This window comes from Nomascus leucogenys, chromosome 12 (assembly GCF_006542625.1).
Source record: "Nomascus leucogenys isolate Asia chromosome 12, Asia_NLE_v1, whole genome shotgun sequence".
Classification (NCBI taxonomy): Eukaryota; Metazoa; Chordata; class Mammalia; order Primates; family Hylobatidae; genus Nomascus; species Nomascus leucogenys.
Window position 1 is genome coordinate 65,512,109 of NC_044392.1, and position 24,956 is coordinate 65,537,064.

At 43.4% G+C, this 24,956-nt stretch overlaps 1 protein-coding gene and 1 long non-coding RNA gene across 2 annotated transcripts; one reads left to right on the forward strand and one right to left on the reverse strand.

Annotated features, from left to right (window-relative positions):
- Window positions 1-6,819: 6,819 nt before the first annotated feature.
- Window positions 6,820-15,352, reverse strand: LOC105738414. Its single transcript, XR_001114225.1, has 3 exons — window positions 15,207-15,352; window positions 10,817-10,937; window positions 6,820-7,086 (listed from the first exon to the last, which is right to left on the reverse strand). It is a non-coding gene; the product is annotated as an uncharacterized LOC105738414 (long non-coding RNA).
- On the forward strand, window positions 15,219-22,213 carry LAMTOR5 (late endosomal/lysosomal adaptor, MAPK and MTOR activator 5). The gene is made up of 4 exons (XM_003267943.4): window positions 15,219-15,577; window positions 16,791-16,852; window positions 19,203-19,320; window positions 21,881-22,213. The coding sequence occupies exons 1-4, from the start codon at window positions 15,297-15,299 to the stop codon at window positions 21,939-21,941; spliced, it is 522 nt and encodes a 173-aa protein (XP_003267991.1). The 5' UTR covers window positions 15,219-15,296; the 3' UTR covers window positions 21,942-22,213.
- The last annotated feature ends 2,743 nt before the right edge of the window (window positions 22,214-24,956 follow it).

The following is a 24,956-nucleotide window of genomic DNA, read 5'->3' on the forward strand; positions in this document are numbered from 1 at the left end:
GGTCTTGGCACCCTTGTCAAAAATCATTTGACCATATATGCAATGGCAAGTTTTATTTTTAACCTAGAAATTTTAACATTTCCTTTTAAATGACCCTAAGTTTTCATTTCCTCAAAATGCTCTTTAAGTTAGCTTAACTACGTTATTGGTTCCCTCCTTCATGAGTTGCTAAGTCTTCGGCATGTGTCCATTTTATATTTGAAGGAGGTATATTGTAAATGTTTGAATATTATGCTTTTACAGTAATGTACAAAGTGTTATGGGAGTCAGGGTGAAGATCATTTCTAATGGGGGAATTCAAAAAACTTTTCACGTCTAGGTGCGGTGGCTCACGCCTGTAATCCCAGCACTTTGGGAGGCAGAGCTGGGCGGATCACTTGAGGTCAGGAGTTTGAGACCAGCCTGGCCAATACGGTGAAACCCCATCTCTACTAAAAATATAAAAATTAGCCAGGCTTGGTGGCACGTGCCTGTAGTCCCAGCTACTTGGGAGGCTGAGGCAGGAGAATCGCTTGAACCCAGGAGGCAGAGGTCACAGTGAGCTGAGATTGTGCCACTGCACTCCAGCCTAGGCAACAGAGTGAGACTCCTTCTCAAAAAAGAAAAAAAAAATTCACTTTTGAGATCAGCTTTATGATTAATGCATGAACTTTTGGTAGACAGAAATCGAAGTTTGGGGCAGACATTTCAAACTCTGGAGACAGCAGGATGAATATTTTTCTTCTTACTTACTTTCATTATTGTGTGTCTTACTCAATTAAGTCTAATAGCTATAGGGTCAAAGAAGGAAAGCTCCCCCTTTGCCTTCTGAAGGTCCACTGAAAATACCCTAACAAAAGGCAGACTGATAAAAGAAAAAGGCATACAAAATTCATTTAACATGTGGGGTAGGGATCATAGAAGCACAATCACACAGTCATCTAATGAGATCCAGACAGAAACTTACATACCCTTCCTCATAGGGGAGTGGGAGATGGAGAATGTTGGTAATTCTTTTGAGGAGTAGTAAATGATTGTTAGGGAGAATGAATGGGTGTAGAAGACACAAATTAACCTGTAAATGACTCTTTAGAATTTGAATGATTTGGAGAGACAGATATTGTTTTGTGAAAATACTGTGTAGTACATTCTGTGTTATATGTTTTGTGTAAATACTGCGTAGTACGTTACATTACTGTGTAATACTGTGTATTACATTCCCTAGTCTTCTTTTCTGCCATAGATAATGAGATTTCAGGAAGGGAACAGAAGGCAATTGTGTTCTCTTTGGCAGATCCAGTCTTGTGGTAGGTAAGGAGATATCAGAGTAAAGCTTCTTCCAGCATCAAAGGCCTCTAACTTAAAATAACCAACATACTGAAGTGCCATATTGTAGTCACCCAGTGGGTCCTTCTTGCCCACTGCACAGATAGAGCCGATTCACTGACAGCAGTGCTGCCCTAAGAAAGAGTTTAATTAACATAAGGCTAGCCACACAGAAGACAGGAGTTTATTACTCCAATCAGTTTCTCTGAGAACTCAGAGGTTAGGGTTTTTATGGGTATCAATTTGGTGGGCAGTGGGCTAGGGAATGGGTGGTGCTGATTGGTTGGGGATGAAATCATAGATAGGAGTGTGGAAAACGGTCCTCTGGTGCTGTGTCAGACTCTGGGTAAGAGCCACAGGACCAGCTGAGTCATGAGTCATGGGATCTGGGTGGAGTCAGTCACCAGGATACCAAAGTCTGAAAAAGATCTCAAAAGACCAATCTGAGGTTCTACTATAGTGATGTTATCTATGGGACCAATTGGGGAAGTTACAAATCTTGTGAGTGCCAGTGCAATAAACGATGACAGAAAGGCAAGCTATGCCTACATCTTATCAGAATTCAGGCCCCTTCCATAATCCTAATTTTGTGGCCTTTCATTAGTCTTAGAAAGGCAGTTTCAGTCCCTGAACAAGAAAGGGGTCAGTTTTATGGAGGGACTATTATGATCCTGGCTTCAAAGTTAAACCATAAATCCCTCCCAAGATTAGCTTGGCCTATGCCCAGGAATGAGAGAGAACAACCAGCCTGTGAGGCTGGAAGCAAGATAGAGTCAGCCATGCCAGGCTTCTCTCACTGTCACAATCTTTGCAAAGGTGGTTTCAATATTTTGGGGTGAAATTCCCTGGACTGCTTCATGGCCTACACAGATGGAATCATTCTACATGAGGAAACCCAGAGAAAAGCTTCTTGCCTCTCTCACATACTGTTTCTCTTCACAGCCCTTCATGAGAGATCCCTGTTACAGCTCCAGGTCAGCCCAGCCCCTCCCAAGCCCCCACCTCACCCGCTTTCCCTACTCTGCCAGCACTTTGGGTCATCTCTGATTCTACCTGAGCTAGGGAATTGCATTTCCTGACTGTATCATCCCACCACATGAGACATTCATGAAATATCACCCTGACAGACTCTTAATGTTATCAGCATCAATCACAGGGATCAACGGCAAACACGGCTGAGACAGAGCAGCCATCTCTGTCCATTCCAGAGTATTATTAATTGGGAAGCTTGTTTCTGGCCACAGAGGCTGAAATCTGCAGCCCTGGAGTGACCTTTGCTTCGGCCGCATGTGTCCCTGGCTGAGGCTGGCAGCAAAGCCCTCTCTTGTGGTTCTTTACTGTAGAAGGTGCTTCTGTCCCTGGCTGAAGCAAAGAGTCAGAACTGAACACTGACACATGCATTCTGAGCATCTCAAGTGTGCACATTCCTTCTTGGGTTTTTGAAGTCACATTGTTGTGGTCCCCAGGCCTTCCTAACCCATGACCGTGGCATTTTCTGAGACTCTCAGCAGCCAGGGCAGCCTGTGGCTGGACACGCTGGATGTCCTGGTTTCCGAGGTCCAGAGCCCGTCACTGTCCTCCACCGGAAATTCACACATGGAAGTAACTGAGAGGCTCACTGAGCCCCACTTCAGCTTCAGCACCCCCTCCACCCTTCCTTGAGCCTCAGCTCTCCAGACACCCTGTCTGAGGCCCCCAGGCATTCCAGCCCCTCAGCTGTGGTTCAGCCTCTACAACCTGTAAAAGGCACATCCTCTTGGGGTCAGCAGGGCTCCCTAAGGTGCTGACCAAGGATGGAGTGAAGCAGGGCTGTCTAGGCGGCTTTCCAGGCTGATTGATCTACGTGTACTGCATGTGACTGACAGCAGGCCCAGGGTTGGCTGGACTGCATCTGATTTCATCCTTCACTAGCTGGCTAACCTCGGGCAAGTCAACCTCTATACACCTCAGTTTCCACATCTGTACAAAGGTTCTAATAATAACACTTACCTCGTTTAACAATTAAGGCTTCTGGATAGTAAATATAAAACGTGGAATACAGAGCCTGGCAATAATTAATCCTCAACAAATGTTAACTATTTCTTGAGGGACAGGAGGTGGATTCTGTCCTGTTTGTGTGAGTGTATATATATATATAACATAAAGTCTCGGGGAAAGGAAAAGTGGAAAAAGGGCCAGAGAACTTGCTGTTCATTTCCCCAGACATTGCCTTTGCTGATCAATGTTTTTACCAACTCATAAAGGAGGTTAGTCCTCATTTCATATTCCCTTGTCCAGAGAGTGATAAACTGTCACCTCCTTAAAGTAATCTATGCTGCTTTCGAATCAGCCCTTCTCCACCTTGACAGATGGGATTAGATTCATCTCACTTCCCCTTTGGCAATTGAAAATATCAATGAGATATTAGTGTGCTCGCCTCTGACTTTCTCCTGGGGCAAAATACTGATGGTCCAGAATTAATGTGGCAGTTTGTTTACTGCGTGGTATCTGAAGGCACATGGACAAGTCCTCCTGTTGCTGAGGGGAAATGGGGAGAAGGGAACCCCTAGCCACTTTATGGGACTGGCTCACAGGCCTGTGTTGTTCAAACTAGTTGAGGAGACACAGTTGCAGAGGAGCCGACTCACCTGGGCCAACTCACTCAACATTGCCTGGAAGAATGGTCAGCCCCAGTATTAGAGACTCAAGACAATTAACATTTTCAAGTTCTATGACCTTGACCAGTTAGTTGACCTCTCCAGACCTCAGTTACTTCATTCACAAAATGGGGATAGAGTCATGGAATGACTGTGAGATTAAATGAGATAATGTTTATGAATGTGTGAAAGTTGTCAGAATCAAAATGGAATCACTAACAAGAAATCCCTGATAAATAAAGCTAGGGAAGGCCCTGAAGAGAGCGTTCTCATGCTTGTATGCCTGGTAACAAAAGCTATCACAAAAGATTGCAAAAGCCACAACCTCCTACAAAAGCCATTACAACCTTACACAAAAAAGACTTCTGCAAAGACATCTGCCCAGCAACTGCCTGTCCAACCTTGGACTGGCATCACCCTTGTTATTGATCTTTATAGCCAAGGATAATTATTTCATAACAATTATGTAATCCTCCACCTTTTTTCTGTTAAAAACCTTTGTCTTCCTCTACCTCCCTGAATATATGCATTACTAAGGCAGGCATATTCCTATGCAATGCTCTATTCCCAAATAAATATTCTTTTCTTTTACAGAGACTCTCTTTGTTTGTTATTTAGGTTGACAATGGATCTGCTTTGTAAATGTTGATTTTTCATCTTTAAGTACCAGAGTAAATGCAATGTTCTTGAATGAGATACTGACCAAACTTACAGATATTAAACTGAGGCATGGAGAGAGGTGGCATCCATAGCAGTCAAGTAAATCAGAAAGTGCTGCCTTCACTGCTGTTGACCGTTGTGATTACCTCGGTTTCTGCTGCCTCCTTGGGAGCTGGAATAATGCACAGGTGAAGGGTTGGAGAGGGTAAGTTTCCTATGAGATTTCCCAAGGGAATTCCTTCACTAATGAAACAATCATTCACTGAACACCTTCTATGAGCCAGATGCTTTTCTAGGCACCATGAAGGCTAAAGACAAGACACTGAAGTTTTAAAAAGGCCTTGATTCTGGCCAGGCGTGGTGGCTCACGCCTGTAATCTCAGCACTTTGGGAGGCCAAGACGGGCGGATCACCTGAGGTCGGGAGTTCAAGACCAGCTTGACCAACATGGAGAAACCCCCTGTCTACTAAAAATACAAAAAAGTTAGTGGGGTGTGGTGGCACATGCCTGTAATCCCAGCTACTCGGGAGGCTGAGGCAGGAGAATCGCTTGAACCTGGGAGGCGGAGGTTGCAGTGAGCCGAGATTGCGCCATTGCACTCCAGCCTGGGCAACAAGAGCGAAATACCATCTCAAAAAAAAAAAAAAAAAAAAAAGGAAAGAAAAGAAAAGAAAAGAAAAAGGCCTTGATTCTGAGGTTTGGTGCTTCACTATTTATCCTCCTTCCTCTCCCTCTCTCTTTCTCCCACCCAGGAGAGCTCTGTCCCTGAAAGGAATGGGGAGAGACAGATGCCTACCCTATTCAAGTCCTCTCCGAGAATTTGGTGCCCTTCAGCAAGCCGTGGTGGCTCATATCTGTAATCCCAGAAGTTTGGGAGGCCGAAGCAGGAGGATTGCTTGAAGCCAGGAGTTTGAGACCAGCCTGGGCAACAGATGAGACCCCATCTCTACAAAAAAAAAAAAAAATTTTCAAAAGATTGTGTTTCCTGGAAACAGTAGTGCAGGCCCCAAGTTCCGGGCAGGGTCATGCACGGAAGCTGTTATTGGTATTGATCGTTGGTCTGAAAAGTTTCTCTTACCCAAAATTCAAGTTGGGTTTTTTTTTTCATTATCTCTAGCTTATTAACTATATAGAGCACAAACCCCTTGAGTGAGGAAGCCCTGTCGGAATTATTATTGCTATCAGCATAGAATTTGGCAAAGTAAGGGTAAGGGATCCATAAAGAAATGGAACTGTGGATCTACAGTGAGACTCTGAGATGCTTTATGATGACCCTTATCTCTAGGAGCACAAAGTACAATGATCAACACTCCCAAATTCCATATTAGACTAAGCTCATGCAGGAGAGAAGGTAGAATGCACCTCTTCCCTCTGCCAAGGAGTGGAATGCTGCCCAATAAAGTTGCTTGGAGACATTATGGAAGAGGCTGTGGTGTCAATCCCTCCAGAGGGCTTCTTGCTTTGCATGAGGGAGAACTCAGGTAGGACATTCACACTCAGAGGTGTCCTACTCAGTCTAAGCTTCTAGTGACAAAGCTTCAAATCACACATGAGGAAAATGTCCCTGCTGGTCTCAAACTCTGGGAGCAAGAGTTCTCTCTCATGCAAAGCAAGAATCCCTCTGGATGCTTTCATGCTGCTCACCCGCTTTTGAATGGCTTTGCTATGTGCGGGCCACTTTCAAGACAGTTACAGAGAGCAGAGCATTTTCTCTCCAGCCTCCTCTACAACCAAAGCCAGGTATGTGATCCAGGCTCCATCACTGCTGGGAAGGGCAGCAGCAGAGGCATCTGGCTTCAGGGGAAGCAGTGATTGCAGGATTACGTTCCTCCTGCAGAGGGGCCCTGGTACTGCTGGCAGTTATGTGTGTGGGGTCATGCCAGGAACAGGAGCGGCAGGGGCATTGTCCTCACGTATGATTTGAAGCTTTGTCACTAGAACTTAGACTGAGCTCTCCAGTTCTCCCAGTTCCACAAGCTACCCAATGTCATTTTAATTAACTTCCTTTCCTATTCTTTAAACCAGAGTCAGCTTCTGTTGCTTGCAGCTAAGAATGCTGAATGCAGTCTAATCCACATTCGCCTCAGCTGTCATTTCTTGAGATCCTAATGACAACAGCTTTCATTTGTTCAGTGCTTACAATGGTGCCGGGAACTGTGCTAGGAGCTTTATATTGCATTGTCTCATGAAATTCTCATAATGACACTGCAAGGTAAGTACTGTTTCTAGTGAATTTATCTTCCCATTTATAGTGGGGGAAAACTGAGGTATCAAGGCATCAGAGAATTTGTCCAGGGGCTTACAAGAGGGTACTAAAGTGTTGTGATAGTAGACAAGTTCTTGGATTCCAAGGGAGAATGTGGTAGTCCGGAAGAAATCTTTGCGCTCTGCTCTCCATGCTGGGGGGCGCAGAACTCTAAGCAGGTCATTTTGTTTCCATGACATTCTCTTCTCTGAGGTAAGAATCAGTAACACTCTTCTAATCTGGAGATGGTGAAATAAAGACAAAAATATTTTACTGTCCAAGAAGGATTTTTCCAGGACAACAGCAGAGATAGTTGACAATGGTACATATTGTTACCCCACAAAGAGGGTCTGTGAAACCCACTGGGGAACACGGGGTAGAAATGGATGCAGAGCAAAAGAAGCTGCAAGCCTGAGTTTGACTAAAAGCCTCAGTGCACAGGCCTGCATCACAAATAGGTTCTAATACAGGTAATTTCTTTTCCATTCAGTGGTAAGCACTTATTTCATTTACCCAATTCCAAGGCCAATAAATCTTGGCATTAAGGCTGATTTGATGTGTATGCCGACAGTCTAATTAAGGATAGGGTATTTTATCAGCTCCTCTAAATTTTCATTTCTCTGGTCTACGATTTTTTATACTGGGTTGATCTTTTTTTTATTCATAAGGGCTTCATTCCCATTTGTCATGGCTGCATTAACTGGGCATCTAATGAAGACTTGGATATGAAAGTCTGCATCTCATTTATCCTCTGTAGCAAAATTAATAAAGCAGCAGGAAAATAGTTTCCTGTACTGGAACTTCTTTAGCCCATCCTGAGCCATCTAAAATGTATTTTGCTTGTGTTTTCCAGAATTTGGGCTCAGCTGTAAACTTTAGGAGATGGTGTCCAACTTCAACTTCCATCCATTGACAGGCCTTACATACCCTGCTTCCTGCCCCACCTATTGCTTGGAGATCGAGTAATCAAGTGAAAATGAGGTCGTTCGGGTGGGCCTCTTCTGCTTGAAGAGGCTTGAACTGGAATGGCTGGGAGCTGATTTTCCCACTCATCCCCTCTACCCACATTTATTGAGCTTCTTCTACAGGTCAAGCTCAGAGATATAAAACAGACTCAAGAAGGTCACAGTCAAATAAATCATGACACCAATGTTGGCCAATGTCCAGTGAAAGAAAAATATCTTGGCCAAAGATCAAGGTTGGGAGCAAGCTGGAAAGATCATTTGCTCTATCCTTTTGCCTCGGGAAGGGTGACCCTCCCAACCAATGCTTGAATGAAGGGCTGCCAAAAGTCTGTGATATTTTTGACTTGTAGACTTTATGGGTATATGAGCAGATATATCCACAAAGGTTTCCTAGGGCTGCCATAACAAACTGGGTGGCCTAACCAACATGAATTTATTGTCTCACCGTGCTGGAGGGTAGCAGTCCAAAATCAAGGTGTCAACGAAGCTGCTTCCTTCTGAGGGCTGTTAGGGAAGGATCTGTTCCAGGACTTGGCTATAGATGACTATCTGTTCTTTATGTCTCTTCACACCGTCTTCCCTCTATGTACATCTGTGTCCAAATTTCCCATTTTTATGAGAACACCATACTGGACTAAGGCCTACCCTAATGACCTCATTTTTACCTGATTACCTCTGTAAAGGTTCTATCTCCAAATATGGTCGCATTCTCAGGTACTGGGGGTTAGAACTTTGACATACGAATTTTGGGGAGACATAATTCAACCCATAATAATGAGTATCTCTGAAGCTGGTTTAACTAAAGCTCTAAGACAGCCTCTTGTAGTACAGCATAGTTGGAACACCAGAAAGAAAGTTAAGAATCAGAAGTTAAAGGTCCAGATTAGCCCCTTCCCCTCTCTGAGCCTCAGATTTCTTCTCTGTAGAATAAGAGATCTGGACTGGGTCTTCTAAATCCCCTCACAGTTCTCAGGTTGTGTGGTTGATGAAGTGACAGAAATTGAAGCAGTGTCGTGGGGAGGTTAACGGTCAGGCTCCAGCACTTACAAGCATGGTGACCTTCAGCAAATAGTTATCTTCTGAGCCTCAGGGTTTTGTGTTTTTTTGTTTTTGTTTTTGTTTTTGTTTTTTAACTGTAAAAGGGGGATAGTGATGTTAGCTACTTCAAAAATGCTGTGAGGACCAAGCGACCCTTTGAATTGCCTGGCACGCCGTTGTCACTCCATGTATATGAACTGCTGATGATGTTACCACCAATCGCTATTAGGAGTTAGGCCTTGAATCTACACCTCGGCTCTCAGATGGTGTCCACTATTAGAAGGCAGGGCTGTGTCCCCAACCTGTTCTGCATCCGGGTCCTGTGCTGCAGCATGAATGCAGTAAGATGCTTTTGCCAGCAAGAGTCTAGTGATCCTTGTGACAGGCCTGTCCCCATTTCCACTTCATGCAAATTCTACCCTATTCCATTCTAGCCCAGCTCCTTCAAATTCATATTAGGGTTAGGACTAGAATTTCAGGTGACTTTTTTTCTTGCTGTATTTTATCATTTTTATGCTATAGAAAAGTCTAATAAAAAGAATAAAATATACTGATCTCATTTAACATAGCTTTATAAAGCAGGGTTGTAAATCTAGCCCTGCAATTGCAGTGGGATAATCTAGGAATCAGAGAGACTGAGGGGTTGAGGAGGACATATGTTATTTATTACTTAGGTGCACCGAGCCAGTCAGATTAACATTCAAAGGACTGAGCCCCGAATAAAGAGTTAAGTTACCTTTTAAGCATTTCATGGGGTGGGGGGGAGATCTGTGCGAGGGGAAGCATATTACAGAAGCGAGAAACAGTTATTCATTTGAGACATGCATTACATTATTTCTTACTTTTCAAGAAAAAACATGTTTTACGGCTTGAGTTTATCTGTCTAGTGACCTTGCAGCTGCACAGCTAGAGAAACAGGGTCTTCACAATGCCTGGGAAAGGGAGAGATAAGGCTCACTAGCCACAGACAGAAAAACAGGCAGATAATTTTTAAAGGACTCCACCTCTTTCTCCTTCTCAGGGGGAACTGGTTTTTTTTTTTTTTAACATACAACTGAGTTTTTGCTTACACATTTTTGAATTTCTTTTAATTTCTTTTAATTCCTGTTTCACAATCCCCCTCTCCTGTAAATGCCAGACCACCACAATCATTTGGCTCTTACCTTCACTGAACTATTAGTTATTCTCTCAGATGTGTCCTCACCTAGATTATAAGCAACTTGAGGAAACAAACAGGTTAAATCTTACTCAGATTTAACAAAACTTATTTATTGACTTCCACAATGCACCAGCACCTCTTACATAAAGTATCTCATATAATCCTCCCCGCAACCTGATGAGGCAGATAATGGTACCCCCACCTCACAAATGAGCCCTCTGAGGTTCAAAGTTCCCATGGATAGTCAGTGGCCAAGCCAGGATCCCAATTTACATCTGACTTCAAGGCCACCAACCTAGCGTAATGCTATCCTCACCCATGCTCTGTCAGCTCCACAAACCCGTGGATTCCTTTCCCTCACCCCAGAACCTTCTGAGTAGGGTTTTCTGTGGCCTTGGTGCCCCCTGGTGGCACATGAGGGCTCATTCCACTGAAAGCCTGTGACCCTAAGCATTTAAGAGTGATTCACAGCCCAATGTGGACAGCCCTGGGGTAGCAGAGCCCTCCGTACCCAGAGGAAAGCTAGCCTTTCTACCAGAGCTGTGCTTCTTAAACAGACCGTCAGGAGGATTCTACTTCTGATGAGTCAACAAGAGGAGTTAGGGTCCCTTGGGCCTGCAGCAGTGAGATGGCATACAGGGTCTGTGTTTCCCTCTCTACTTATCCCCCACTTCCCATCAGGACACGTGGGCTTGGGTATTCTCTGCTGGACCCTCCTGGCATTTTAATTTTCCAGGCGCTCATTTATGAAAGAGGGGAGAAAGAAGAGGAGAAGGTGGTTAAAGTTCAGGACCTAAATTTCTTTACCTTAGAGTAAAGGTAACCATAGACTTCCTTTCCCAAAAGACATCAAGACTCTTCAATAAATATTTATTGAATTTTTATCATGCTCTGTTGCACTAGGGATGCAGAGATGAAGACACTCTTCCTGTCTATGAAAAGTAAACATTAAGGGCTGGGTGCTGTAGCTCATGCCTGTAATCCTAGCATTTTGTGAGGCCAAGGAGAGCAAATTGCAGGAGTTCGAGACCAGCCTGGCAACATGGCAAAACCCCATCTCTACAAAAAATACAAAAAAAATTAGCCATACACGGTAGTGTACACCTATAGTCCCAGCTACTTGGGAGGCTGAATCACGAGCTCAGGAGGCAGAGGTTGCAGTGAGCCAAGATTGTGCCACTGCACTCCAGCCTGGGTGATACCCTGCCTCAAAAAGAAAAGAAAAAAGATTAAGAATTAAAAAGAGAAAAGAATGAACTTTTTCAAAAGTAAACATAAAAAAATTACAATATAATGAAACAAATGCTCTAATATGGATGTCATGGAACTTTTCCTGTCACCCCAGAAATGGTTGCCGGCACTCAAAACTAAGAACAAAGAATTGTTAAATACCCCACAAGCTAAAGAAAGTAGAAAACAATTAAGGGTCAGATACTTTCTCCAACCATCACTCCAGCCCCTAGCACTTGCCCAATTTATATATGCTATTCCTCTCCCATTGCCTACCTGCACAGGGGCAAGATAGCAGCAGGGCAGAGAAAGGGGGTGGTAAGGAGTAGGCTGCTCTCTCACCTCCCATGTGGCAATGACATGTGAACCAGCTATCATCCTCTTCCTACCTGATTTCCCTTCGAAGGCCTTCCTTATAGCTGAAAAAGTAATCACCAGCCTTTCTGAGAATCCTTTTTTTTTTTTCGAGACAGGGTCTCATTCTGTCACCCAGGCTGGAGTGCAGTTGTGCGATCTCAGCTCACTGCAGCCTCGACCTCCCGGGCTCAAGTGATCCTCCCACCTCACACAAAGTACTTGAGACCACAGGTGCACATCAGCATGCCCAGCTAATTTTTGTGCTTTTGTAGAGACAGGGTCTCCCCACGTTGGCTAGGCTGGTCTCAAAGTCCTGGGCTCAAGCCATCTGCCCACCTAGGCCTCCCAAAGTGCTGGGATTACAGGCGTAAACCACCATACCAGGCCTGAAAACTACCATACCTGGCCTGAGAATCCTTTAATCACTGATCTAGCTTTGAGATAATTTGAGATATCCTGGGGCTACACTGGCCAATACTGTGACCACTAAAAACAGGTGGCTACTGAGCACTTGAAATGCAGCTGGTCTGAATTGAAATGTGCTGCTAACTGAAAAATATACCCTGGATTTTGAAGACAGTACAGGAGAAAAAATGTAAAATATCTCATTAGTATTTTATCAATCACAGGTTGAAATAATAATATTTTGAATATATTGTTCGAATAAATAAAATGTTATTAAAATTAATTTCATCTGCTTTACTTTTTTTTGAGACAGAGTCTCACACTGTTGCACAGCCTGGAGTGCTGTGGCTCAGTCTCGGCTCACTGCAACCTCCACCTCCCGAGTTCAAACGATCCTCCTGCCTCAGCCTCCTGAGTAGCTGGGACTACAGGTACGCACCATCATACCCAGCTAATTTTTGTATTTTTAGTAGAGATGGGGTTTCGCCATGTTGGCCAGGCTGGTCTCAAACTCCTGACCTCAAGTGATCCGCCTACCTCGGCCTCCCAAAGTGCTAGGATTACAGGCGTAAGCCACTGCACCCTGCCCTGTTTTACTTTTTTTTTTTTTTGAGACGGAGTCTCGCTGTGTTGCCCAGGCTGGAGTGCAGTGGCGTGATCTCCGCTCACTGAAAGCTCCGCCTCCCGGGCTCACGCCATTCTTCTGCCTCAGCCTCCCCAGTAGCTGGGACTACAGGTACCCACCACTACGCCCGGAGAATTTTTTGTATTTTTAGTGGAGATGGGGTTTCACCGTGTTAGCCAGGATGGTCTTGATTTCCTGACCTCGTGATCCACCTGCCTCGGCCTCCCAAAGTGCTGGGATTACAGGCGTGAGCCACCGCACCCGGCTGTTTTACTTTTTTTAATGTGGCCACTAGACTATATTGCCCAGGCTGGACTTGAACTCCTGGGCTCAAGGGATCCTCCTGCCTCAGCCTCCTGAGTAGCTGGGATTATAGGCACGTGCCATTGCACCAGGAAGTACTTATATTTTCTAATGCTAAGTTTTAAACTGCTTTTTCTAAAACTTATATGGCCTGTACTGTGTTACTCCTAACTTAACATGAATAATTTCTCTAGAACAGGAGTCCAAGACCCCTGAATTATAACATTCAAACTGGAATTTTAGCTGGGTGCAATGGCTCATGCCTATAATCCCAGCACTTTGGGAGGCCGAGGTGGGCGGATCACTTGAGGCCGGAGTTTGAGACCAGCCTGCCCGACATGGTGAAACCCCATCTCTACTACAAGTACAAAAATTAGCCACGTGTGGTGGTGCATGCCTGTAATCCCAGCTACTCGGGAGGCTGAGGCAGAAGAATCACTTGAACCAGGAGGCAGAGGTTGCAGTGAGCTGAGATGGCGCCACTGTGCTCCAGCCTGGGCGATAGAGCAAGACTCCATCTCAAAAAAATTAAGAAATAAACAAACTGGAATTTCAAGGAAGCTGCAAGCTTCACTATGACAGCTGCAGAATAAAAAGGGACTCTGAATGCCAGTGCAGGGTACTGGACTCTGGTTCAATACCAAAGTCTGGTATCTTCCGATCTGGGAGCTGAGCCCCAGATTGGAAGGTAGGCTGTGAGTAAAAAGCTGGAGGTTTGTTACATGTACACATGTACCCTAAAACTTAAAGTATAATAATAAGAAAATAAAAAATAAAAAAATAAAATAAAAAGCTGGAGATGAGAGAGTCGGAGGAAACTTAGAGCAAGGAATGATCCACAGAGGGGGTGAGGCTTACCAATTTGAATGTAAATTAGCACCACTTTTTCGGGAGGCAATTTGTAAGTATGTATCAAGAGTCTTAAAAAATGACCATATCCTTTAACCCAGTCATTCCATTTCTAGTAACTTATAAGGAAATTTTAAAACTGCACAAATATTTAGCTATGAGGATATTCAACCAGCATTGTAATAGCTAAAACAAAAAACAAACAAAAGCAAAAAAAAAAAAAAGGCTCACCTGCAATCTCAGCACTTTGGGAGGCCAAGGAGGGAAGGTCACTTGAGACTGGGCTACACACTGAGACTCCATCTCTACAATTTTTGGTTTTTTTTTTAATTAGCTAGGTGTGGTGGTGGGTCCCTGTAGTCCTAGCTTCTTGGGAGGCTGAGGTGGGAAGATCGCTTGAACCTAGGAGGCTGAGGCTGGACTAAGCCATGATAGTGCCACTGCACTCCAACCTTAATCCACAATTAAGATACAGCTATAAAATGGAATATTTTGCAACTATTACAAAGGATGTAAGTGAAAACTTGACATGGAAAGACATTTATTCTAAACTCTGTAAAGAAGGCCAGCTACAGAATTGTACCTACAGTATGTATGTCAATTTTGCTTCCAAAAGAAAACCATGCTGGGCGTGGTGACTCAGCCTGTAATCACATTTTGGGAGGCTGGAGTGGGAGGATCTATTGAAGCAAGGAGTTTAAGACCAGCCTGGACAACACAGCGAGACCCCCATCTATATAAAAAATGTAAAAATTAGCCAGGCATGATGGCTTGAGGCTGTGGTCCTAGCCAGTCGAGAGGCTGAGAGGGGAGGATAGCTTGAACCCTGGACGTCGGGGTTGCAATGAGCTATAATCGTTCTACTGCACTACAGCCTGGGTGACAGAGGAAGACACTGTCCCCCAAAAAAATTACTTTAAAAAGGCAAACGAAAAACCATTAAAAGTATACATTTGCAAAGACAACTATCTGAAAGGATATTCTCCAAGAAGTTAAAAGTCATCTTTGGACAGTGGGGCCATAGGTGTTTTTCTGTTTTTACCAGCTTTATAATTAATTTTTAAAAGTTATTTTCAAGTAGTCCTACCCAGTCTTCCTTACGAGTTAGGACTCAAATGCCACTCTCTTCCCCTAAACTGTCCTGAGTCCCCTCACCATAATAAGCACCAATGTCTTCGTTAAAATCCCGACACTGCCAACACTCAGCTAGGGGGTTGAACCTTGCTCCATCTCGTCCTTTAGTCCCTGTGTGCGTCTTTCCCCCTACAAGCCTATTGACCCCCTCCCAGAGGTCCCGTGTCTTCCCCGTACTTGCCCCACAGGCTAGATCAGACCCTGTCTGACCCCTGGGTTACTGTAAAACTTAAGATGTGTCCCCTAGGTCTCGGAGTCGGTTGAACTAGGGTCCAAAGGTTAAAAAACACTGACACAAAATGCCAGGCCACCAACTGAAGCACTGAGGCCCAGCTGCAGACCTCTCTCCCGAGAGGGGAATAATCCGTGCCGGCCGGTTCCGCCATGGAGCCAGCTGCGGGTCACCTCGACGGTCACCGCGCGGGCAGCTCAAGCCTTCGCCAGGCTCTGTGCGGCGGAAGCGCAGTGATGTTTTCCAGTAAAGAACGCGGACGTTGCACCGTGATCAATTTTGTCCCTTTGGAGGCGCCGTTACGGTCCACGCCCCGCTCGCGTCAAGTGACTGAGGCCTGTGGTGGAGAAGGACGTGCGGTGCTGCTGGGTTCTGAGCCGGGGTGGTCGGTGGGTGGGATGGAGGCGACCTTGGAGCAGCACTTGGAAGACACGTGAGTAGTGCGCGCCTCTTCGGCCTGTCCTGAGGTCGCGGCGGAGGAACTTGAGCGGAACGAAAGGCGCGAGCTGCGAGTACCGGGCAGGGCGTCTCGGGGACGTCACGCGACCCCCGGGACATGGGATGAGGGGGCTAAGCCCTACCCAAGGCCGCAGGGCGGGGCGGGTGACCCAGAATTAAAATCCTGCCGGGCACCGCACATTCCCTCTTGAGCGAGTCTCCCGGGCCCAGGCTACGGGCCAAAACTACCTATCTCGTTGTTGAAATCGTCTTTACGGTCAGGGTGGTTCTGCGGAAGTTTTAGGAAACGGGTTGACTTTTGGGAAGATTGTGCCAGTTGTGCAGAGTCGAGCCCTGCAGTGTAAACAAACATGTATCTCCTGTGTGTAACCTATCAGTTACTTGGTGCTTAAGTAGATAAAAAAATCATTCTTTAAATTTTTCGAACAAGCAGTATCTATGTAAAATTCAAAACTGGAAAAGTATAAAGGGTACAGAGAGACACCTGCCTCTCACCGATGTCCCTCAGCTTCCACTTACCCTCCAGGAGGTAACTTGAGTTTTTTAAGTTGTTTTAAATGAGTTAGTACTAAAACATGCGTTTTTAACAAGAGTGAAAACATTCTAGATGTTTTTCACGCAGTGTTTGTGGCCCTCCAAAACTCAGCAGTACTTAGCACATTTTTTTTCTCTCATCAGAGAGAAACTGGTTTATTTCAATTAACTAATTAGAACTTAATTTTTTTTCTTTTTTTTTTTGAGACAGAGTTTCGCTCTTGTCTCCCAGGCTGGAGTGCAATGGCGCGATCTCGGCTCACTGCAACCTCTGCCTCCCGGGTTCAAGCGATTCTCTTGCCTCAGCCTCCCGAGTAGCTGGGATTACAGTCATGCGCCACCACGCCCGGCTAATTTTGTATTTTTAGTAGAGACGGGGTTTCTCCGTGTTGGTCAGGCTGGTCTCGAGCTCCTGACCTCAGGTGATCCGCCCACCTCGGCCTCCCAAAGTGCTGGGATTACTGGCGTGAGCCATCGCGCCCGACCCTAGAACTTAATTTTTTTCTTAGGGTGTGACAATGAAAAAAGATTGAGAAACATTGATTTAAAGCACTTAAACAATGCCTGGTACATAGAACACCTGTATGTTTGTACTTATTTAAGTCTTTTTTCTCCCATTATGTACTTCAACTCTCTTGTGTTCCTGGAATTAGAATGAAGAATCCCTCCATTGTTGGAGTCCTGTGCACAGATTCACAAGGACTTAATCTGGGTTGTAAGTATCTCTCATACCAACTATTTGATGAATTGCATAGCATCTGATGTTGACTTGGAGCCTAGCGTGCCATTATTTTCTAGTTTTTATTTCCTGTTACCTTGCCAGTTCTGAGTTTGAGAGTAGAAATTATCTCCAAATAACAGTATCAGAAAATTGAAACTTTTCAGTTGGTATTTATGAAGGAAGATGTTCCTTGCAGTCCTATAGCAATAAATAGTTGTCTCTACTAAAAATAATATTTGTATCATTTTAAATTGAGTCTAGAAAGGATTTCAGATAATGACAGCTGTTAACTATTTATTGAATGTATGCCATATGCTGAGACTGCTAGGCTCTAAATACATTATCTTTAATTTTCACAACAACCCAGCAAGGTGGGTGGTGTACAATTTTTAAGCTCAACTACGCTAAACAAGAAGTGAATAGGCAGTAAAATGGGATTTCAGTGTTGGACATACCTGGTCTCAACACCTTGCTCTTTCATTTGTTAGTAGTGTGAACGTGGACCAAAAAACTACCTTTTAGGGCTTCATTTTCTTCACTGGGTTGTTATTTAATAATGGTAATAATCATAGAATTATATTTATCGAGCTGTTATGTGGCAATCACCATTGTAAGTGCTTTACATATACTCTTTTATTCCTCATAACAACCCAGGGAGGTAGAAAAAGAAATTGAGGGGCCAGGTGCAGTGTCTCACGCTTGTAATCCCAGCACTTTGGGAGGCCAAGGTGGGCAGATGACTTGAGCCCAGGAGTTCAAAACCAGCCTGTGCAACACAGTGAGACCCCCCCATCTCTATTTTTAAAATAAACATATATATATAATAAAAAAAAAAAAAAAAAAAAAAAAAAAAATTTTAAAAATAAAAATATATATAATATATATATATATGTTTTTTTAAAATTTTAAAAAGGCGCCGGGTGCGGTGGCCCACACCTGTAATCCCAGCACTTTGGGAGGCGGAGGTGGGTGGATCACCTGAGGTCAGGAGTTCGAGACTAGCCTGGCCAACATGGTGAAACCACATCTCTACTAAAAATGCAAAAAAAATTAGCCAGGCATGGTAGCAGGTGCCTGTAATCCCAGCTACTCGGGAGGCTGAGGCAGGAGAATCGCTTGAACCTGGGAGGCAGAGGTTGCAGTGAGCCGAGATTGCACCATTGCACTCCAGCCTGGACGACTAAGAGCGAGACTCTGTCTCAAAAAATAAAAAAAGAAACTGATACACAGAGGTTAAATAACTTGCCTGAGGTCATACAGCTAGTAAGTCGTTAAGCTAGGATTTTTGTCTGGTCCTGAGGCCTCTTAATCACATTTTTTTTTTTTTTTTTTGAGACTAAGTCTTGCTCTGTCGCCCAGGCTAGAGAGCAGTGGCACGATCTTGGCTCACTGCAACCTCCGCTTCCCAGGTTCAAGCAATTCTCCTGCCTCAGCCTCCTGAGTAGCTGGGATTACAGGCGCCTGCCACCACGCCGAGATAATTTTTGTATTTTTAGTAGATACAGCGTTTCACCATGTTGGCCAGGCTGGTTTCGAACTCCTTATCTCAGGTGATCCACCCACCTCCGCCTCCCAAAGTGCTGGGATTACAGGAATGAGCCACTACACCTGGCCTAATCACAATATTTTAAGGTTATATAATATGTATAAAATGCTTACATAGAACTGAGACATAATACTTAATAAATGGTAGCAATTACAGATGAGGAAATAAGTTTGGAAAGGTAAATAAGTAAAGCATTCAGTTAATTAGTGACAACTAGTAAACCCAAGACTTGTTGCTCCTAACACAGGAATGTTTAAAGCTCTGAATTTTTACTGGAAGGGTAACTGAAAGAGGTAATCTGTGTAACTCAGTTATGTTTAACATGCAGATCAGTCATTTGGGAGAAAAAGGGTAAATTTTTGGAAGCATTTGCCAGGCTCACTAATGGAAAGACTGAAATTCAGGTATGGAAATCTAAAACTAAATGAGTTCCTTCCAGAAACCTTCAAGGCCCAAACGTCAGCATCGGATCTGGTCAAAATGTTTTGTATAGTAATAATACATCCATATGCTCTGCCATAGTGGCATGTCTATTACCTGGTTTGATTTCAGGTACAGTTAACTTTGTGTTGCCTTTATATGCAGAAATATATTGTAAAGTACACTTAGTAATTAATTTTCGTACCTAGAATTTATAGGTACTTTTGTACCCGAGATTTAGTTACTATAATATATACAGACTAATACAAACGTTAATAAAAAGACAATTCTGTTGACATTTTAAAATAGCCAGCTAGCTTATTCTAGCAGAAATACTCTATGAGCAATCAGGTGACATATATCATCTCTATTTTCCAGGCCGTGGGACCCTGTCAGATGAGCATGCTGGAGTGATATCTGTTCTAGCCCAGCAAGCAGCTAAACTAACCTCTGACCCCACTGATATTCCTGTGGTGTGTCTAGAATCAGATAATGGGTGAGTAGATTTCAGCAGATCCTTTCCTTTTTGTTCAGAAAAATTCCTGGTAAAATTGGCCGGGGCTGACCCTTTGTTCATCAATGATTCCTTATTCAGACTACTTTGGGAAAAGTTCTTAATCGTTTGGACCACAGGAACAGACAAGTTGATCCCTAAAGCTAATGTGCTCTCAGGCCACAATACTATTTAAATGAAGAATCAGAATTGGCAGAAGCTATCAGTTTAACAACAAAAAGAAAGTAATAAATAGCACAAAGGAAAACTAATCAGAGAATAAAAATTACTTTTTTTTTTTTCTTTTTGAGACAGGGTGTTGCTCTGTCACCAGGCTGGAGTACAGTGTTGTGATCATGGGTCACTGTGACCTCAACCCCACTAGGCTCAAGTGATTCACCCAACTCAGCCTCCCGAGCTGTAGCTGAGACTACAGGTGTGCACTACCACACCCAGCTAATTTTTGTATTTTTTTGTAGAGATGAGGTTTCACCGTGTTTACCAGGCTGGTCTCGAACTTCTGGCCTCCAGTAATTTGCCCACCTCAGCCTCCCAAAGTGCTGGGATTACAGGAATGAGTCACTGCGCCCAGACAAAAATTACTTCTAAAGTAATAAAATTACTAAAGATATTCCAAGTGATGGTCCTCAGAATAATATGTGAAAAAAAGTATATATATACAACTGCTACTATCACAGCCTTGTAAAAAGAAAAAACATACAGTCATGCATTGCTTAACAATGGGGATACGTTCTGAGAAATGTGTCAGGCAATTTTGTTGTATGAACATCATAGAGTGTACTTAAACCTAGGTGGTATACCCTATTACACACCTAGGCTGTATTGCTCTTAGACTACAAAGATTTGTAGCCTAAATAATGTAGGCAGTTATAACTGTGGTATTTATGTATCTAAACATAAAGAAGATACAGTAAAAATACGGTATAGAGAAATTTTTTAAAAGGTATATCTGAATAGGGCACTTACCATGAATGGAGCTTACAAGACTGGAAGTTGCTCTGAGTGAGTCAATAAATTTTTTGACCTTTATAATAACACTTAAAACAATTGTACAGCTGTACAAAAATTATTTTTCTAAATTTTTTTTTTTCACTTTTTAGACTTTTTTGTTAAAAACAAAGAAGAAACACACATTAGCCTAGGCCTGCACAGGGTCAGGATCATCAATATTACTGTCTTCTACCTCCACATCTCCCACTGGAAGGTCATCCAGGGCAGTAACGTGCATGGAGCTGTCATCTCCTGTAATGATGATACCTTCTGGAATACCTCCTAAAGGACCTGTCTGAGGCTGTTTTATAGTTAACCTTGTCTTAATAAGTAGGAGTAGTATACTCTAAAATAATGATGAAAAGTGGGCCGGGCATGGTGGCTCACACTTGTAATCCCAGCCCTTTGGGAGGCCAAGGCGGGCAGATCACTTGAGGTAAGGAGTGCGAGACCAGCCTAACCAACACGGTGAAACCCTGTCTGTACTAAAAATACGAAAATTAGGCATCGTGGCAGGCACCTGTAATCCTAGCTACTCAGGAGGCTGAGGCAGGAGAATTGCTTGAACCTGGGAGGCAGAGGTTGCAGTGAGCTGAGATCATGCCACTGCACTCCAGCCTGGGCAACAGAGCAAGACTACATCTCAAAAAAAAGAAAAAAAGTATAGTAAATACATAAACCATAGCATAGTCATTTATTATTATCAAGCGTTATGTACTGTACATAACTGTATGTGCTATACTTTTTATGACTGGCAGCACAATTTGTTTACACCAGCATTACCACAAACATGTGAGTAGTGTGTTGTGCTGTGTAATGCTGGGACAGTTAAAAGGTCACTAGGCAATAGGAATTTTTCAGTTCCATTATAATCTTACGGGACCACCATCATATGTAGGGTCCACTGTTGACTGAAGCATTGTTATGCAGCACATGACTGTATCATATACATGCAAAGAAAACAAGGACCAGGAAAGCCTTTTTTTTGTAGTTCCAGCTACTGAGGTGGCTGAAGCAGGACAGACAGAGCAAGCCACTGTCTCAAAAAAAAAAAAGGTTCACTTCAACCTTTATAGTTCTCAACAACAGAATTATGCATATGCAGGCACAAAAGACTGATTTGTTGAACTTGAATGTAGTTCTGTTGCTCTAGCAATTTAACATTTGACAGTATAAAAACCTCCAGGATATTATTTATCCAAAAATATTAGGTATCTACAAATATAAGGTGCTATGTGGATTGCTTGAACCCAGGAGTTTGAGGCCAGCCTGGGCAACATAGCAAGACAGTGCCTAAAAAAACCAAAACAAAGAACCAGGGAAATATTAACAGTGGTTGTCTGTGTGTAGTAGGATTAAGGATTCATTTCATGTTCATATGCTGTATGTTTATATATTTCCCAAATGTTTTATTATGTTTAAATATTGCTTTTATACACAGAAACAATTACATTATTTTATATATTGTATCCTAAACCAAACAACATCTTTAATCTTACAGTGAAGTCCCACTGATAACGTTTTACTGAATATTTTCTTCCTTGCATTTCAGGAACATTATGATCCAGAAACATGATGGCATCACAGTGGCAGTGCACAAAATGGCCTCTTGACACCTCATATCTGTTCTTCAGCAGCCTGTCATAGGAACTGGATCCTACCTGTGTTAATTACCTTATAGAAATACTAAAGTTCCAGTAGTTAGGCCATTCATTTAATGTGCATTGGGCACTTTTCTATTTATTTAAGAGTCAGTTGCTTTCTAATGCTCTATGGACCGACTATCAAGATAGTAAGAAAGGATCATGTTTTGAAGCAGCAGTTCCAGGTCACTTTGTATATAGAATTTTGCTATATTCAATAAATCTGTTTGGAGGAAAATGGATCTTTTCTAGATTCTTTAAACTTAACCAAATGTTCTTTTTGTTCAGTTATCAATTTGTAATTTTTTTAAAAGGTCTTTGTTCTAAATTACTTTTGTTTAAGAAGCTTCCTGAAATACCTATATTCTCACAGGTACGTCCATGGATCCCACCGCTGTGCAGTCAGAAATCTACATATAACTTTTGACCCCTCAGTAGCCTACTGACTTAAACAGTAACACTAGTTTTCTATGTTTTATGTCTTCTTTTTTTTGTTTTTTGTTTTTTTTTTTTTCGGTAGACAGAGTCCTGCTGTGTCACCAGGCTGGAGTGCAGTGGTGTGATCTTGGCTCACTGCAAGCTCCGCCTCCCGGGTTCAAGCGATTCTCCTGCCTCAACCTCCAGAGTAGCTGGGACTACAGGCGCACGACACCACACCCGGCTGATTTTTGTATTTTTAGTAGAGACGGGGTTTTGCCATGTTGGCCAGGATCGTCTCGATCTCCTGACCTTGTGATCCACCCGCCTCGGCCTCCCAAAGTGCTGGGATTACAGGCAATGAGCCACCACGCCCGGCTGTTTTATGTATTATATACTATATTCTTACAGTAAAGTAAGCTAGAGAAAATGTTATTAAAACTATAAGGAAGATAAAATATATTCAATATTCATTAAGTAGAAGTGGATCATTATAAAGGTCTTTATATTTGTCATCTTCACATTGAGTAGTCTGAAAAGGAGGGTTTGTCTCACTGTCTCAGGGGTGGCAGAGGTGAAAGAAATTTCATGTGTAAGCTGACCCTTGAATGTTGTTCAAGGATCAAGTATACTATATGCCAGGAACTCATTTAATTATCCTTAACAACCCCATACGGTAGGTACTCTTACTTACCCTATCTTAGGTTTGTGTAACTAAGGCTATGAAATTACCAGAGTCATCATTTGGACTCAGGACTCCAATTTAGAGTCTGCACTCTTTTTTCGCTCTGTTGCCCAGGCTGGAGTGCAGTGGCACGATCTCAGCTCACTGCAAGCTCTGCCTCCCGGGTTCATGCCATTCTCCTGCCTCAGCCTCCCGAGTAGCTGGGACTACAGGCACCCGCCACCACACCCGGCTAATTTTTTGTATTTTAGTAGAGATGGGGTTTCACTGTGTTAGCCAGGATGGTCTCAATCTCCTGACCTCGTGATCCGCCCGCCTCAGCCTCCCAAAGTGCTGGGATTATAGGCGTGAGCCACTGCTCCCAGCTGAGTCTGTACTCTTTAACACCCAGACCACCAAATAGGACATGTTGGCTAGAAAATAAATTTTTACATTTGAAAAGTATAGGTCTGGCTGGGCACAGTGACTCATGCCTTGTAATCCCAACACTTTGGGAGGTCAAAGCAGGAGGATGGCTTAAGCCAAGACCAGCCTGGACAACATAGTGTGACCCCCATCTCTACAAAAAAAGTTTTTTTTAATTAACCAGGCATGGTGGCATGGGCCTGTAGTCCCAGCTACTTGGGAGGCTGAGGCAGGAGGATCACTTGAGCCCAGAAGGTTGACGTTGATGATATGCCACTGCACCCTAGCCTGGGTGACAGAGCAAGCCACTGTCTCAAAAAAAAAAAAAAAGGTTTGCTTCAACCTTCATAGTTCTCAACAAGAGAATTGTGCATAAGCAGGCACAAAAGACTGATTTGTTGAACTTGAATGCAGTTATGTTGCTCTAGCAATTTAACATTTGACAGTATAAAAACCTCCAGGATATTATTTATCCAAAAATATTAAGCATCTACAAATATAAGGTGCTATGTGAGAACAGCAAAGATTTTTAGTAAGACATAGCTCCAGCCCTTGAGCTTGTACTTTAGATAGGATATATATGTATGGTCTTCACCATACTTATTAATACCTGACATACATGTTGTTTTATGTCTGACTTCCCCAATAATGTACACGCTTTGAGGGCACAAGCTTTGTCTTTTTTTTTTTTTTTTTGAGACAGTCTCACTCTGTGACCCAGGCTGGAGTGCAGTGGCACAATCTCGGCTCACTGCAACCTCCGCCTCCCGGGTTCAAGTGATTGTTGTGCCTCAGCCTCCCGAGTAGCTGGGACTACAGGCACACGCCACCACGCCCAGCTAATTTTTGTATTTTTAGTAGAGACAGTGTTTTGCCATGTTGGGCCAGCTGGTCTCAAACTCTTGGCCCCAAACGATCCACCTGCCTCGGCCTCCCAAGTGCTAGGATTTCAGGCGTGAGCCATCGCACCCAGCCCCTTTGTCTTATTTACATATATATCTTAAGCACCTAGAACAGAGTAGGCACTGAATAATTGCTGAATAGATGAGTATATAACTAGTACAAGAGGTTTTCTTTATTTTTTTGTTTTTGAGACAGGGTCCTGCTCTATCGCCCAGGCTGGAGTGTAGTGACACAATCTTGACTCACTGCAACCTCTGCTTTCCCAGGTGCAAGTGATTCTTGTGCCTCAGCCTCCCGAGTAGCTGGGGCTACAGGCGCACACCACCATGTCTGGCTAATTTTTGTATTTTTAGTAGAGACAGTTTTGCCATGTTGCCCAGGCTGGTCTTGAACTCCTGACCTCAAGCAATCCTCCCACCTTGGCCTCCCAAAGTGCTGGGATTACAGGTGTGAGCAATCATGCCTGGCCCCACAAAAGAGTTTTGTAGTACGAACTGAGCCTCCAAAGATAGAATGAATGGATGCTTGCAGTAAAAGGAATATGGGGTTTCCAGGAAGAGGAAATGGCAGTGTAA

Bases quoted from the DNA above. Each gene is read 5' to 3' on its own strand.
- LAMTOR5 (XM_003267943.4), top strand. From the start codon at position 15,297: ATGGAGCCAGCTGCGGGTCACCTCGACGGTCACCGCGCGGGCAGCTCA. The intron at 15,578-16,790 runs GTGAGTAGTGCG...TCCTGGAATTAG, and splicing joins GAGCAGCACTTGGAAGACAC to AATGAAGAATCCCTCCATTG. The intron at 19,321-21,880 runs GTGAGTAGATTT...CTTGCATTTCAG, and splicing joins TGTCTAGAATCAGATAATGG to GAACATTATGATCCAGAAAC.